A 16,636-nucleotide genomic window follows, 5' to 3' on the forward strand; every position below is an offset into this window, starting at 1 on the left:
ATTTAATGTTTATGTTATTCATACTATGTACAGCTGAACCATGTAGTAAACTATGCTTACTTTTCCTTTCCTGCAGTTTTAATAATTGCTTTGTTATTTGGATAGATTTCTATGTATGTATCCTTAATTCAGCTCATTATATAAATGTCCTCCCAGGATGTTTAAATGGATCATCTTCTGGAAGAACCTGCTTCATAGTCTCTTGACTTGCTGTGTCCTGGATGGGTTCCCTCCAGGCTGACGCTACTGTCATCCCAGAATCCGCTTCACACTCATCTGGGGGGCTCCCCTTTGCCTCTGTCCAGTCTTGGATCTCCTATTTCCGGTACCCATAATCTTCTTTCTTGGTACTCCTTTGGCAGAACATATTTCCAATAGTTTCTCTTTTTCGTAGAGCCCATCTCCAATATCTTCCCAAGAAAGGGTGCATTTTTAAGACCTTACATGTCTAACAATGTCTTTTTTTTTTTTTTTTTAATTTTCCCACTGTACAGCAAGGGGGTCAGGTTATCCTTACATGTATACATTACAATTACATTTTTCCCCCAGCCTTTCTTCTGTTGCAACATGAGTATCTAGACAAAGTTCTCAATGCTATTCAGCAGGATCTCCTTGTAAATCTATTCTAAGTTGTGTCTGATAAGCCCAAGCTCCCGATCCCTCCCACTCCCTCCCCCTCCCATCAGGCAGCCACAAGTCTCTTCTCCAACTCCATGATTTTCTTTTCTAAGGAGATGTTCATTTGTGCTGGATATTAGATTCCAGTTATAAGTGATATCATATGGTATTTGTCTTTGTCTTTCTGGCTCATTTCACTCAGTATGAGATTCTCTAGCTCCATCCATGTTGCTGCAAATGGCATTATATCATTCTTTTTTATGGCTGAGTAGTATTCCATTGTGTATATATACCACATCTTCCGAATCCAATCATCTGTCGATGGACATTTGGGTTGTTTCCATGTCTTGGCTATTGTGAATAGTGCTGCAATGAACATAACAATGTCTTTTTTTAATCCAACAAATTTAAGGTGCACTGAGTATGGATTCCAAGTTGAAAGACTTTTTTCCTTTTCAATGTCATGAACAAGATTTCATTGCCTACTAATTATAATATTGCAATAAAGAAATCTGATTCCTACAATTTTTTTTTTCTTATTCTTCACTTATGTTCTGGAATTTCCCAGTGATGTACCTTGGTGGGAGTGTACAATCCTGGATCCTTGAGACACCTTTTCAGTCTGGAAAAATGTGTCCTTCAGTCCTCACAAGTGTTCTTGAAGTTTCTCCTTGATTATTTTCTCTCATCTGTATTGTTCTGCTTCATTTACTAAAACCTCCATTGTTTTGTTTGAACTCTTAGACTCATCCTCGAACTTTTTTCTTTTCCTATTTTCCATCTTTTTACCTTTCTTGCTGTACTTTCCTGGAGGTTTTTATCTGATTTATGTCCTAATCCTATTAAATTTTTCATTTCTCTTCTCACATTTTCGTTTTCTGGAGCTACTTTTGCTCCCTAATAAGTGCTCCTTTCATACTATCCTTTCTTGTTTCACAGTTGCAGTTTCTTCTCTGAGGACATACAGTTTTTGTGGGCCTGCTTTTCCTTGGGGTGGGTGGGTGGGGGGTGTTTTCTTAGGTTTTTGGACATTTTCCTCCTCGTAGTGTGTGGCTTCCAAGTTATTTTGTTTTTGTTTTCTCTCCTCTGTGCAAGATGCTTTCTTCAGCTGCCTGGTGATCTGGCATTTACTCGTGTTTTCTAAGGGAGACTACAGAGCTAGTTGGGAGCTCTGAGAATGTGAGGAGGGCCTCTGTAGGTTGTGAGTCCCCTCACATTCGATGGGTAATGTAGATGAGTTGCTTAGCTGGGGAACTTCTGACACTGGTACCTTAGAGCCTCTCTTCCTGAGTTGGTAACATTTCCCAGAAAAGACTCTTCTAATCTTCATGTAGGATGGAAGCTGAGTGTGGAAAGGCAGCTCGGGGATTCTGTTTCCAGGGTAGGGTCACTACCTCCATCTGTGCCTGTTTTACCCTCTTCAGAGATTAACTCTTCCCTTCGTGGGGCTGGAGTGCTTGTCAGGCTACTCAAAATGGGAGGGGAGGAGTTCCCATTGTGGCTCAGTGGTTAACGAATCCGACTAGGAACCATGACGTTGCGGGTTCCATCCCTGGCCTTGCTCAGTGGGTTAAGGATCCGGCGTTGCCATGAGCTTTGGTATAGATTGCAGACGCAGCTTGGATCTGGCATTGCTGTGGCTCTGGCGTAGGCAGGTGGCTACAGCTCTGATTCAACCCCTAGCCTGGGAACCTCCATATGCTGTGGGAGCAGCCCAAGAAATGGCAAAAAGACAAAAAAAGATGGGAGGGCAAAGATCTGAATGTTTTGTTTAACAGACTCTCAACCAATCCTCCTTCATATTTTAGGCTCCCCTCCCCCATTTCACCTTCTCCTGGCAGGTTCCTGGTGCCCCAAATCCTGAGACCAGAGAATTTCATGGTGCACAGCTGGTTGGGTCTTAGCTTTCACCACTGCCAGCTAAGACTTCTGTTTTCTCATGTCTCCTAAGTCAGTTCTCACTCATCTGTCTTCTTCCTAGCTTCTAAAATTTTAATGATGTGGTTCATTTCCTTCCCCCTGTGGGTTTATGCCATTTTTTAAAAATCTCTTTATGGTTGACTTGTTGGTGTTTCAGGAAGAAAAGTAAAGATGTAGGTGTTCAATCCATTGTCTTTAACCGGAAACGCAACGTTCATTTCCTAAATAGTAAATACACATATAGAATTATATTTGCCCTATCCTCACCCCAAAAATCCGTCATTGAGAAGATGTATTTAAAGTAGTCCAAGCACATAAAGATGCAGTACTACTTAGAATAGGCAGAGAGAAGGATAATTACCCTCTTAAGCCAAATAAAATATAATGTAAGCCTGACTTCATCAGACATTGATTGCTGTCTCCTGTGATTCAGTTATCTAAACTGTAAAATAGAGATTATTAATAGTACCCACCCCGTAATAGTAGAAGGATTAAACGTATAATGCCTGTGAATCCCTGAGTGCCTGCCACATGGAAAGTAATATAGTGATATTAGCTATTACTGGAGTTCTCTTGTGGCTCAGCAGGTTAAGGATCCAGTGCTGTCACTGCAGCGGCTTGAGTTGCTGCTGTGTCATGGGTTCGATCCTTGGCCTGGGAATTTCTACATGCTGTGGGTGTGGCCCAATGTATATATATTAGCTACTACTGAGTGTAGCACTGGGGATATAAAGATGAGAATAAAACAAGATTCCTACCTTTCAGGGATTCTTAGCCTTGTGAGGTAGAATAGTAAATAAACAGGAAAACAACGTGAAACCCGCAATAATAGAAGTATACCTCAAAGTATAGGACTCATAAGAGGAAAAAAAATCAGTACAGAAGATTGTGGCTGAGAAACCAAGGGCTACTTCACAGAACAAATTATTTAGACTTAGCTCTAGAACTGGCTTATTGTCAGGAGAGATATAAACCTTCATGTAAAGGTGAATAGGAATTATTGAGATAAAATATTTGTTACACTTTTAAAATTTTTTTTTTTTTTGTCTTTTTGCTATTTCTTGGGCCGCTCCTGCGGCATATGGAGGTTCCCAGGCTAGGAGTCGAATCGGAGCTGTAGCCACTGGCCTATGCCAGAGCCACAGCAACGCGGGATCCGAGCCGCGTCTGCAACCTACACCACAGCTCACGGCAACACCGGATCGTTAACCCACTGAGCAAGCGCAGGGACGGAACCCGCAACCTCATGGTTCCTAGTCGGATTCGTTAACCACTGCGTCACGACGGGAACTCCCACTTTTAAAATATTATTATAGTTTTGTTTATCAACAAGAACTGAAATTTGGAGGAGAGGACAAAGGAAATGAAGTTATACCAAATTTTTATTATCTTGGGGTGAAATCGACAAAAACTGCTTTAGCCTTAAAATTTTTAATAAGAAAGAAAAAATAAAGCATGTTTCTTTTAAATTTTCAGAAAACCACTACTAAAATAAAATATATACCATTTATTAAGCATGCAACTTTGTGCAAAATACTATGCTGAGCGCTTAAATGCATGTCTTTAAATCTCCCAGCAATCCTTTGAGACACATATTATTCACATTTCAGTGAAAACCTGCCATTAAGAGAAGGTCGTTTGCTCAGTTCCTTACATCTACTGGTGTGTGTCGCTTACAAATCACTAGAAAAAGACAAGAGGAAAGAAAATGCAGTTCCTATACCCAAAGGTGACAGCAAGGAAATCTAAAAACCAGAAAGCTTAAACTTTAATGACTAAAGTGAGGCAGACATATTCATTATGGAGGAATAGGAGGAATATGTAAATAGAATAACTGCTCTGTTTAAAAAAAAAAAAAAAAAAAACCTCTGATACCAAATCAGGAAACAACCGAAAAACACCATTTTTAAGGATGCTCATCTCAGTGTTGTTGATGGAGGAAAACTGCCCAGCAATAAGAAATTAAATGAATTGTGATTCACTCAAATAGTGGAATGCTATGCAAAGATTAAGACTCATGTTCTAGGAGTTCCCGTCATGGCACAGTGGAAACAAATCCGACTAGGAACCATGAGGTTGCAGGTTTGATCCCTGGCCTCGCTCAGTGGGTTAAGGATCCCGTGTTGCCATGAGCTGTGGTGTGGGTCACAGATGTGGCTCCGATCTGGCCTTGCTGTGGCTGTGGTGTAGACCAGCAGCTACAGCTCCAATCAGACCCCTAGCCTGGGAACCTCCATATGCTGTGGGTATGGCCCTAAAAAGACAAAAGACAAAAAAAAAAAAAAAAGAATCCTGTTGTAGAAAAAATATTTAATGATGTAGGAAAACACAATATATTAAGTGAAAAATTTTAATCAGATATTAAAATATATTGTTAAGACATAAATATGCCAAAAACCTTTAAAAATGTCTGTTAGTAGTAGTAAAAGCATTTATTCTGTGGTATATGGAAAGACTGGCCAATGGGGACCTGCCATATAGCACAGAGAACTCTACCCAGTATCCTGTGATAATCTATGCGGGAAAAGAATTTGAAAGAGGATGGATGTGTGTACATGTATGGCTGAATTACTTTGTTCTACAGCAGAAATTATCACAATATTGTAAATCAACTATACTTCAATAAAACTTTTTAAAAATTTTAATATAGTTGATTTACATTGTTCTGTCAATTTCTGCTATATAGCAAAATGACCCAGTCATACATCTAATACACACTTTCTTTCTCATATTATCTTTCATCATGTTACATCACAAGTGATTGGACATAATTCCCTGCGCTCTACAACAGGACCTCATTGTCAATCCATTCTAAATGTAACAATTTGTATCTACTATTAACCCCAAATGCCCAGTCCTTCCCACTCCCTCCCCCACCCATTCCCCCTTGGAAACCACAAGTCTACTGCCCATGTCCTTGGGTCAGTTTCTGTTCTATAGATAGGTTCATCTGAGCCATACTTTAGATTCCACAAGCAAGTGAACAAAACTTTTAAAAATGAAAAAAAAAAAAAGCCAAAAAAATAGTAAACACATATAATCCAGCAATTTCACTTCTGGGTACATAGCCAAAGAAAATGCAATCACTACCTTGAGGGATATTTGCACCCCCATGCAGCACTATTTATAATAGCCAAAACACACAACCAACCAAAGTGTCTATCAGTAGATGAGACAAAGAAGCTGTGGTATGTATCAATGGGATATTATTCAGCCATAACAAATGTAGAAATCCTGCCATTTGCAACAACATGGGTGATCTTGAGGGCCTTGTGCTAAGTGAAATCAGTCAGAAAAAGACAAATACTGTCTGAGCTCACTTACATGGAGAATCTATAAAAACCAAATTCATAGAATCAGAGAACAGATTGGTATTTGTAAGAAGCAGGAGGTAAAGGGTGGAGAAAATGGATGAAGGTGGTCAAAAGGTACAGACTTCCAGTTATAAATAAGTTCTGAGAGAGTTCCCACTGTCTGGTAACAAACCCAACTAGTATCCATGAGGACGCAGGTTTGATCCCTGGCCTCACTCAGTGGGTTAAGGATCCGGCATTGCTGTGAGCTGTGGTGTAGGTCATAGATGCAGCTCAGATTCTATGTGGCTGTGGTGTAGGCCGGCAGCTGCAGCTCCAATTTGACCCCTAGCCTGGGAACTTCCATATGCTGCTTGTAGAGCCCTAAAAAGCCAACAACAACAACAACCAAAAAGAAAAAAAAATGCACACTTTATGACATCTCACTCCTAGATATTTCCCCAGTTTTTCCTAAAAATATCTTTTACTCCTGTTTCCATTTCTTTTTTTGATCCAGGATCCAGTCAAGCTTTATGCTTTGCATTTCCTTATTCTGTCTCTTTAGCCTGTTTAAATCAGAACAGAACCTCTGCTTTTCGCCACCCCCACCCCACCATGACCTTGACAGTTTGCGTCAGTTATCAGTAGAGTATCCCACATTTTGGATTTGCCTTGTTGTTTCTTCATGATTAGACTCCACCTCAACCTTTTTGGCTGGAATGTACTGTAGGTGGCATTTTATGACCTCACATCAGGGATACACATAAAGTCAGGTTGTCACACTACTACTGATGGTATGAATTCAATCTCTTGGTTAACATGATGACCCCAGGCCACTTCATTGTCAAGGTTATTTTCCCTGTGTTGTTAGTAGTCTGTGATTGAGATTTGGGGACTCTCCTGCTTCCCAACTGTCTTTCATCCAGTGGTTTTAGCACCTATTGATGATATTTGCCTTAATCAATTAATACATTGGAAGTAGAAAAATTGTGACTTTTCTTATTCTATTATTTCTTCCACTGTCTTTTTCTATTTGCTGGCATTCTTAAAGAAGGATTCTCCTTGCTATCTAACACAGAATGCCTCCATAACACATTTTACTTTAAAGACAAAGCTAAAAAAGAGAATGAAATGATGAATTCATGATTCGTCAGTTCAATTAATAACCCCCCCCAAAATAAAATAAACAACACAAGAACCCCCACAAAAAAAAAATGTAGCCCACCTAATCCTCAGGGCAGAGCCTCCTTGCCTGCCTGCCTGCATCTCTCACAATCGTCTTATCTTATAAACCTATTCCTTGCCTATCACATTGTCTCTCACTGAATTCCTTCTGTGCTGAGGCACAAAGAAGCTGAACCTCAGTAAGTCAAGATACCAGATGAGTGATTCTAATTTAAAAAGTGTGGGTTCAAGTCCCAATGTGTTCAAGTCATAAGTGTTGACAGTTTCATGTATATATGTGTTGTATGTATATATGTGTATAATTATGGGTATACCTTACCTTTATGTATGTAAATTATATGTAACATATAAAACAGTAATGATATAGTTTATATATAACAGTAAAGACCACTTCTAACCTAAAAAAAAACCCCAAAACCTTAATTCCCTCATTTCAAATATATTTTTCCATTACCTTGCTTCTCCACATCAGTTTAATTATTTGTTTATACTATCATACAATAAACACATTCATTTCAGAAACACAGTAATCAATAACACTGCCAACAATAAGCCTATGGCTATGTCATCTACCTAGTACATGGTAAGATTCACTTTTTTTTTTTTTTTAGGGCCACACCCATGACATATGGAGGTTCCCAGGTTAGGGGTCGAATCAGAGGTGTAGCCTCCAGCCTACGCCACAGCCACAGCAATGCCAGATCTGAGCCCCATTTGCAACCTATACCACAGCTCAGAGCAACACCGGATCTTTAACCCACTGAGCAGGCCAGGGATGAAACCCGCATCCTCATGGATACTAGTCAGGTCCGTTAACCACTGAGCCACAACAAGAACTCCTCACTTCTTTCTGTATTCAATGTTAAGGTTTTCTTTTATCTCTTTAATTTTATGTTTAGAGTATATTAAAATGTACATAGCTAGAAGGTTAAAAAACTTTTTTCAAAGTTCTAATCAAAGAAGTCTCCCATCTCTGTTCCCTCTGCCCTACCTGCCTACCCCCCATAGGCAACTGTATTCATTACTTTTTATTTATTCTCCCTGACTTGCTTTTTGCAAAAATAAGGACATATATACATATATTTTTTATTTCCCCATCTTTCTTAGACAAAAGAGCATACTGGGGAATACCCTCTGAACTTTTCTTTTTATCGTTTGACAGTATGTCCTGCAAATTACTTCAACTCATAGAGATTGTCCTCATTCGTTTTCATGGCTGCATAGTATTGCATTGTGTGGATATACCATACTTTAGTATCCATAGTGCCCTATGGATGGACATCTGGATGTTCCTAATAGTTTGTTATTACATATAATTAATAATTTACATATACTCATAGAGGTGTATTTTGCAGGGTAAATTCTAGCAGTGGGATGAGAGATCAAATGATTAATATGTATGCGATTTTGCTAGAAAAATGCCAAATTCTCCATATGAGCTGTACCATTTTGTACTCCCACTATAACATATGAAAGCAATTTTTTTCTCAGTCCTACCATAGTGTGTTTGTGTGTACATATGTATATATACATACATACATATTTGAAAAAAAATGTTCCTAAATAATAAAGCACTGAGTAGGAGAGTGATTGTGATTTTTATCTCCTTCAAGTACTTTCCTTTCTGGTTTCCAATTTGTGATCAGTACTTATGACTTACAAAATAAGACCGAAGAGGTGGCAGAAGTATTAAATCCACAGTTCAGAGTGAGAAATTTGATTTTGCTACCTAAGAGTTTTCTAATGATAATTTTCAGTGGGCCACAAGAGAAAAAAGAGTTTTTTAAAAAACTTGACCTCACTTACTTCTGTCTTGTCCAGAAGTAAGGAGAGAGAATAATTTCCTTCTAAGAGTTTCTTTTAAGCCTAAGGGTTCATAATTGTTACTCTTTTCTTCTTTCAACCAGAGTTATATACACACCTGGCCACACTGATGATCATATGGCCCTGCTTTTGGAAGAAGAAAATGCCGTCTTTTCTGGAGATTGCATCCTGGGGGAAGGAACAACTATATTTGAAGACCTCTATGATTATATGAATTCCCTGAAAAACTTATTAAAAGTCAAAGCTAATGTTATATATCCAGGTGGGTGATTTCTTTAATCTGGCAAACCATTTGTGTCACATGATGAGGAGGATTCATTTTGATTTGGCTCTGTGTGTTCTTTGTGTTTGAGGCCTTGGGGAGACACATATAAATTTCTTCCTTCTAAGTTACACCCCTAAGCCTTATCTAGCAGTGCAATTAAAAAGAAGGCCGAGGAGTTCCCGTCGTGGCGCAGTGGTTAACGAATCCAACTAGGAACCATGAGGTTGCGGGTTCGGTCCCTGCCCTTGCTCAGTGGGTTAACGATCCGGCGTTGCCGTGAGCTGTGGGTGTAGGTTGCAGACGCGGCTCGGATCCCGCGTTGCTGTGGCTCTGGCGTAGGCCAGTGGCTACAGCTCCGATTCAACCCCTAGCCTGGGAACCTCCATATGCCGCGGGAGCGGCCCAAGAAATAGCAACAACAACAATAACAACAACAACAAAAAAAAAAGAAAGACCAAAAAAAAAAAAAAAGAAGGCCGAGAGTTATATTAATAACCTTTTATAAAGGTCTGAGGGTTGTTTTTTAATATACACCTACCAGTAGCATGATTCAACAAAGGACATAAACTTATTGGAACCAGAAAATTTTTTTCATTCTAAAAGATATCTTCAGTTTTATTAACTTGATTCTGTTGTGGACTACATTTTAGCTTGTAAAACAACCTTGGGTAACTTACATTTGACCTCTGAGCATAATTTATTTTTTTTTGTTTGTTTGTTTTTTGGTTTCTTTTTTTGGTCTTTCTAGGGCCACACCTGCAGCATATGGAAGTTCCCAGGCTAGGAGTTGAATTGGAGCTGCAGTTGCCAGCCTACACCACAGCCACAGCAACGCCCACATCCAAGCCACGTCTGCAACCTACACCATGGCTCACGGCAACACCGGATCCTTAACAGAGATCAAACCCATGTCCTCACTGATACTAGTCGGATTCATTACCAGTAAACCATGATGGAAATTCCTCTGAGCCTAATTTTTTAATTCACACTACAGAAATATCAGTAGCTTCCATTTAAACTGTAAAATTGTATCTTTCTTTCAATTCTCCAGAAAAAGAAGCCTGCTGTTAGTTTCTCAGCTGTCACTGCCCTCCTCAATAGTAGGGATATCCCTTCCCTCCTAAAAGCTAAGAAAGATACAGGACCCAGCAAGAGGCCCTCAGAGGGAAGAAGACACTTGATTACTTCCTTTTTTTTTTTTGTCTTTTTGCCATTTCTAGGGCCCCTCCCGCGGCATATGGAGGTTCCTAGGCTAGGGGTCCAATCGGAGCTGTAGCTGCCAGCCTACGCCAGAGCCACAGCAACTCGGGATCCGAGCCACATCTGTGGCCTACACCATAGCTCATGGCAACACCGGATCGTTAACATGCTGAGCAAGGGCAGGGATTGAACCCGCAACCTCATGGTTCCTAGTCGGATTTGTTAACCACTGTGCCACGACGGGAACTCCAATTACTTCCTGTTTTTAAGTCCTTCTAACTTGTTTCCAAAGAGCCTGGGGAACATCTATAAGTACGGTAGCTTTAATACCTTTATATTCTCTCTTGAGTCCTACTGCTGAGGGAATAGGAAACACATAGTAGAGCTTGGCATTTGGATTAACAACATGACCTAAAAGGAGTGGATGCTGACAGCTGATTTGAAAGAGAAGAGAATAGACTTTTTTTTCCCCAGGGCCGCACCTATGGCATATGGATGTTCCCAGGCTAGGGGTCGAATCAGAACACAGCTGCTGATCACATCCACAGCAACACGGGATCTGAGCCACATCTACAATCTACACCACAGCTCACTGCAACACCAGATCCTTAACCCACTGAGCAAGGCCAGGGATCAAACCCACATCCTCATGGATGCTAGTCAGGTTCGTTTCCACTGAGCCACAACGGGAACTCCAAGAATTGACCTTTGATGCACCTACACTGGAGCAAACCTAATGAGAGGCTGCCTCATCCGGGTTCTGGGTGTATTTGCTTCAGTGAATCCAGTGAACTGGCTTATTAGCCCAGCAGGAGCTCCTATGCAGCCATAGCTACCAAATACCAAAGCCTGTACCAGGCACGCTGCAGGGACCATCACAGAGCTGTCCTCACAAAAACCCAGTGAAGCAGGTAGCTGAAGAAATAAGCTCAGAGATTCATAGATGTTCACGGCCACACAGCTAGTAAATGATAGTCAGTATCCGAAAGCCCAAGCCCTTTACTTAACAGGTTAGTCCATTTCTAGATGTTTTGTTCTCAATTACTTTAAACACTTGCAGACGTTTGTAATGCATTCATTTTCACTGTCTTGAAGAGCAAGTAAATTTCAGTATGGTTTTATCCAAGTTATCAACATTTCTGAATTTCTAGCCAATACGGAAGATTCTTAAGATGCTGCAGTTCTTGTGATTTTTTTTTTTTTTTTTTTGGCCTACGTTCCCAGCCAGGGATTGAATCCACTCCACAGCTGTAACCATTGCCCACAGCAGTGACAAACACTAGATCCTTAACCCACTGAGCCATGAGAGAACTCCACAAATTTTAATAGTGCTTGGTCACTTACACGAAGCTACTTTTTACGTTCCCGTTTTCAATTATTTATAAGTAAGTGCAGCATGGTGGGTAAGAGCACAGTGTAGTGAAAACTCCTGAGTTCGAACCCCAGCTCCACCCCTTGTTAGCTGTGTAACTATGTGGGCAAGTCATTTACCCTCCCTGTGCCTCAGCTTCTGCTGTAAAGGGGGATAGTAAAAGTACCTACTTCATGAGATTCTTGTAAGAATAATCTATGTTAAGCATTTAGAGCTGTGTCTGGCAAATACTGAAAACTTTATGAATATTCCCTATTGTTACTATTGTGGTTACTGTTTTTACTGCTATATTTTTATTGTCACATTTTATGTTCTGTTCTTTATGGACATCGTAACATTTTAATAATGGCTTTTGATATAAATCTCTAATGGTTTTTGGCATCGCATGTGATTTTTTTTAATCTTTTGTTACCTGTGTAGTTTTCCAGATAATTCTTACTTGTTTTGTATCTAGTATGACTTTTCAGTTCACCATATGAATTAGTTTTATTTATTTATTTATTTATTTATTTTTATTTTTATTTTTGTCTTTTTAGGGCAGCATCTTCGACATATGGAAGTTCCCAGGCTAGGGGTCTAATCAGAGCTATAGCCGCCGGCCTACACCACAGCCACAGCAATGCAGGATCTGAGCTGCGTCTGTGACCTACAGCACAGCTCATGGCAACGCCGGATCGTTAACCCACTGAGCAAGGCCAGGGATCGAACCCACAACCTCATGGTTCCTAGTCGGATTCATTAACCACTGAGCCACTACGGGAACTCCCCATGTGAATTATTTTTAAATAGAGTGAATTAACTTCGGTTGTACTTAAAATTTTTTATGTGGTCGAAATAACTTTTATAATCATTCTGATTTAGGACATGGCCCAGTAATCCACAATGCTGAAGCTAAAATTCTAGAATACATTTCTCATAGAAATATCCGAGAACAGCAAATTCTTACGGTATTTGACGAGAACTTTGGAAAGTCATTCACAGCAATGGAGCTTGTAAAAATGATTTACAAGGTAATTTTCATTTCTCTTGTTTGTACACAGCCACCATTTTAATAGAATTATCTATCCAATAGATTACAGATGTGTCAACTCCTCACATCCCAGAGTACAACGTGTCTGTTAATTTTCTAAGTAATGTCACTTGCAGAGATTTGAGACCAGCAATCTCAGCTTCCAAGAAGAACACAGAAGTGAGGCAAACAAACACTGGCCCACAGAACAAAAATAACCATTCTGAGCTAGTACGAAGCATCTTATGACTCACAGGAAAGACCATTGGCAATAGCCTGATGGTTTAGCTTTATTATGATTTATGTCTAATTCTGGTCTTGTTTTTTGTTTTGTTTTGTTTTGCTAATTTTATGGCTACCCTGAGGCACATGGAGTTCCGGGTCAGGGATCAGATCCGAGCTGCAGCTGCAGCCAACACTACTACAGATGCAGCAACACTGGATCTCCCAACCCACTGTGCCGGGCAGGGACAGCCTTGGTCTCCCAACCCACTGTGCCAGGCACTGCAGAGACACCACCAATCCCATTGCGCCAGAGCGGGAACACCAGTTCTCGTCTTTGTGATTGTCTGGTGTCGTAAGGTAATGGCAGCACATGAGAAGGAATGATCTGCCAGAGACAGGTACTGGGATGATAGTGAGAAGTAGTAGCCATACCTAAGAGCAGATAAAAAGGAAAAAGACCACGAAGAAGAACATGAGTAGGGTCATCTCATGTAGCGAGAAGGAGCCCCTCACTCAGTGGCATCCGAGCACATCCCTACATATCAACACCATGTGGCAGCTGATCAGTATAATTTAGTTGTTTTTTTTTGGTTTTTTTTTTTTGGTCTTCTTGCTATTTCTTGGGCCGCTCCTGCGGCATATGGAGGTTCCCAGGCTAGGGGTCGAATCGGAGCTACAGCTGCTGGCCTACACCAGAGCCACAGCAACGTGGGATCCGAGCCGCGTCTGCAACCTACACCACAGCTCACGGCAATGCCGGATCGTCAACCCACTGAGCAAGGGTAGGGATCGAACCCGCAACCTCATGGTTCCTAGTCGGATTCGTTAACCACTGCGCCACGACGGGAACTCCTAATTTAGTTTTTGAGCAAATGTTTCTTACACACCTGCTATGTAGGCAGTTATAGCTTAGGGATTAGGAATGGAATAAGATAACCTGGGTTTTACAACTCCCACAACTACATGAGAGTATAACTAAAGATGAGCTTGAAAAGGAACCTGGGCCACTTTCAGTTAGTAAAGGGCCTTAAGGTCCCATAGGCCTACATTATCAAAAACCAATTAAATCATATTTGGTGTGCTTTGCTCTAAAAGGGAGAGATGAATGATTAAAAGGGCTGAAGATTAAAAGTGCCAGGAGCAAAAGGGTAATGTAAATACGTAGGCATTCCCACTGTGGCACAGTGGATTAAGGATCCGGCATTGCCACAGCTATGGCATAGGTCATCACTACAGCTTGGATTTGATCCCTGGCCCCAGAACCTCCTTATGCTGTGGGTGTGGCCAAATAAATAAATAAATAAAATATTTAAATTCTGCAAGTTTATCTCTTCCTTATTCGAGAGTTTAGCCACTCTAGACTATACAGTGATAAATTGGGCCCAGCTAGCATCCATGAGGATGCAGGTTCGATCCCTGGCCTCACTCAGTTAAGGATCCAGCATTACTGGAGCTATGGTGTAGGCCACAGATGCGGCTCAGATCCCGCTTTGCTGTGCCCTGTGGCGCAGGCGGATAGCTGCAGCCCTGATTTGATCCCTAGCCTGGTAATTTCCATACACCAAAAGTGCAGCCCTAAAAAAAGCAAAAAAAAAAGGAATAAAAGAGAAATATTATATTATTATATGTTACCACTGATGATGCAGAATCTAAAAAATACAACAAACTAGTGAATATAACGAAAAAGAAACAGAGTCATAGCTGTAAAGAACAGACTAGTGAGTTGCTTTTGTTTGTTTTTGCTTTTGCCGAGCCTGCAGCATGTGGAAGTTCTTGGCCCAGGGATCAAACCCCAGCTACGGCAGCAATTCAAGCCACTGCAGTGACGAAGCCGGATCCCTAACTCACTGTGCCACAAGACAACTCCAAACTTGTGGTTATTGGTGAGGAGAGGGCAAAAAGGGTAGGGGATTAAGAGGTATAAACAGTTATGTATAAAATAAGCTTCAAGCACGTATTGTACAACACCAGGAATGAAGCCAATATTTTATATTAAGTATCAAATGGAGTATAACCTTTAAGAATTGTGAATCACTATGTTGGCGTTTATATAATATTATAATCAGCTATACTAATAAAATACAATATATAGAGAATAAATATTTTACCATTCAGACAGCACTTGTCAACACGACATTACTAGCATAGCAAAAGTTAAGGAAAAAGCTTTAAGGTTGAAACATACATACTTGAGATCCTGCTGTATAGCACAGGGAACTATATCTAGTCACTTGTGATGGAACATGCTGGAGGATGGGTCACTCTGTTGTACAGCAGAAATTGACAGAACATTGAAAATCAGCTCTCATGGAAAAAATTAAAATCTTAAAAAAAAAAGAAATATACATACTTGTATAAAAATCTTCAAAGATATTATCATGTCACCCAGTAAATAAACCATAGGACCAACTCTCTATAGCATCATCAAAACTATTTAGAATTTTAAAAACGAGTAAGACAGCTACAAGATGAAATTGTTTTGATTATTACTACATAAAAATGTGCTCGAGTTAAAATTTTTTTCCTTTGCATTCCTTTCACCCCATTTTCCTTTTAGAATATTCCTGAGCATTTACATAAAATGGCCAAAAACAATGTCTTGCTTCATTTGAAAAAATTAGAAAAAGATGGGAAAATATGTAAGTATTCTCTTTTAGTTCTTTTATCACCAGCATTTAAAATGGTTTTTAACAAACCAACCAGTTTCCTTTGAGGGAAAACCACCACCCATGAGAGTTCTCCCTTGAATGGCACTTTAAGTTAGAGAGATGGGCACGAAGGAGGGTCAGTAGCGAAAGGCCACTGGACCACAAATGGGAACAGCAGCTCTCACAGGAATTAGAATCCCGCGTGGGGCTCCAGCCCTCCCCCCACAAAGCGACAGTCACAGGTGTGGCAGGAAAATGGCTTCCCCTCTTGCAGACCACACAGATTTTGCAGGTGCAAGGTTTAGAAACAGCCAAAGGTTTTAATGATAGTAAAGGTAATAAACGCAGAAATATGAAAGCAGTGACTCTCTGATTGTTCACTGGTATTAAACTGATTCATCAAATTAACAGTCTTAGAAGTTTGCTCCTCTGAAACCAAGCGGTTCATAATTGGCTTTTGGGGAGAAGCTTCAGCAACGTTTTTATATGTACCAAAAGAAAAAAAAAACAACTTTGTGTCGACCAACAGAATTCTTTTAGGAATCCACGCTTTTTCTAGCTACAAGATAACTTAAAATCCAGTGGTTTGCTTAGCTGTTGTTAAATTTGTATTCTTTCATTTTCTTTACACAGTTAGCAACATGGATCCTGACCAGAAGTGGAGAGCTCATCTTTAGTTTCCGATTAATAAAAGCTTTTCTTGTGCTGTTTTTAGACAATGGTGTGTTTTGTTAACTATGAATTATTCACAGAGAATATAGCTTACACAATATTAAAAATAACCCTAGATATACTTTAAAATAACATTGTATTTATTCTAAAATATGTAAATTATATTTTACACCTGTAATATTGGCTATCTAACCTAGGTCTTATAATATTTTACCAAAAATTCAAAATCCAGTCATTTATCCATTTTCAATAGGTAAAAGAAATAGTTTCTTTTAAAATAATAAAATGTATGTAATTCAAACTGGATATTATTTTGGAGGATTGTTTATGTATTACCAGCAGTCAGTAATACTGTTTTTTCTAGCTGCTTCACTTGACAACACAGATTTCAATGTAATCTTTTCT

The 16,636-nt window shown here is 39.9% G+C and overlaps 1 protein-coding gene across 1 annotated transcript in view; it reads left to right on the forward strand.

The window, feature by feature from the left end:
- Positions 1 to 16,273, forward strand: part of LACTB2 (lactamase beta 2) — a 36,939-nt gene extending 20,666 nt beyond the window's left edge. The window contains exons 4-7 of the mRNA XM_047783773.1: positions 8,924 to 9,102; positions 12,539 to 12,687; positions 15,469 to 15,550; positions 16,193 to 16,273. Coding sequence (XP_047639729.1) covers positions 8,924 to 9,102; positions 12,539 to 12,687; positions 15,469 to 15,550; positions 16,193 to 16,236 — 454 coding nt within the window. The 3' untranslated portion in view covers positions 16,237 to 16,273. The remainder of the gene's footprint in view (positions 1 to 8,923; positions 9,103 to 12,538; positions 12,688 to 15,468; positions 15,551 to 16,192) is intronic.
- Positions 16,274 to 16,636: the final 363 nt, after the last annotated feature.

The sequence above is a fragment of the Phacochoerus africanus genome, chromosome 6 (assembly GCF_016906955.1).
Source record: "Phacochoerus africanus isolate WHEZ1 chromosome 6, ROS_Pafr_v1, whole genome shotgun sequence".
NCBI classification, from domain to species: Eukaryota; Metazoa; Chordata; class Mammalia; order Artiodactyla; family Suidae; genus Phacochoerus; species Phacochoerus africanus.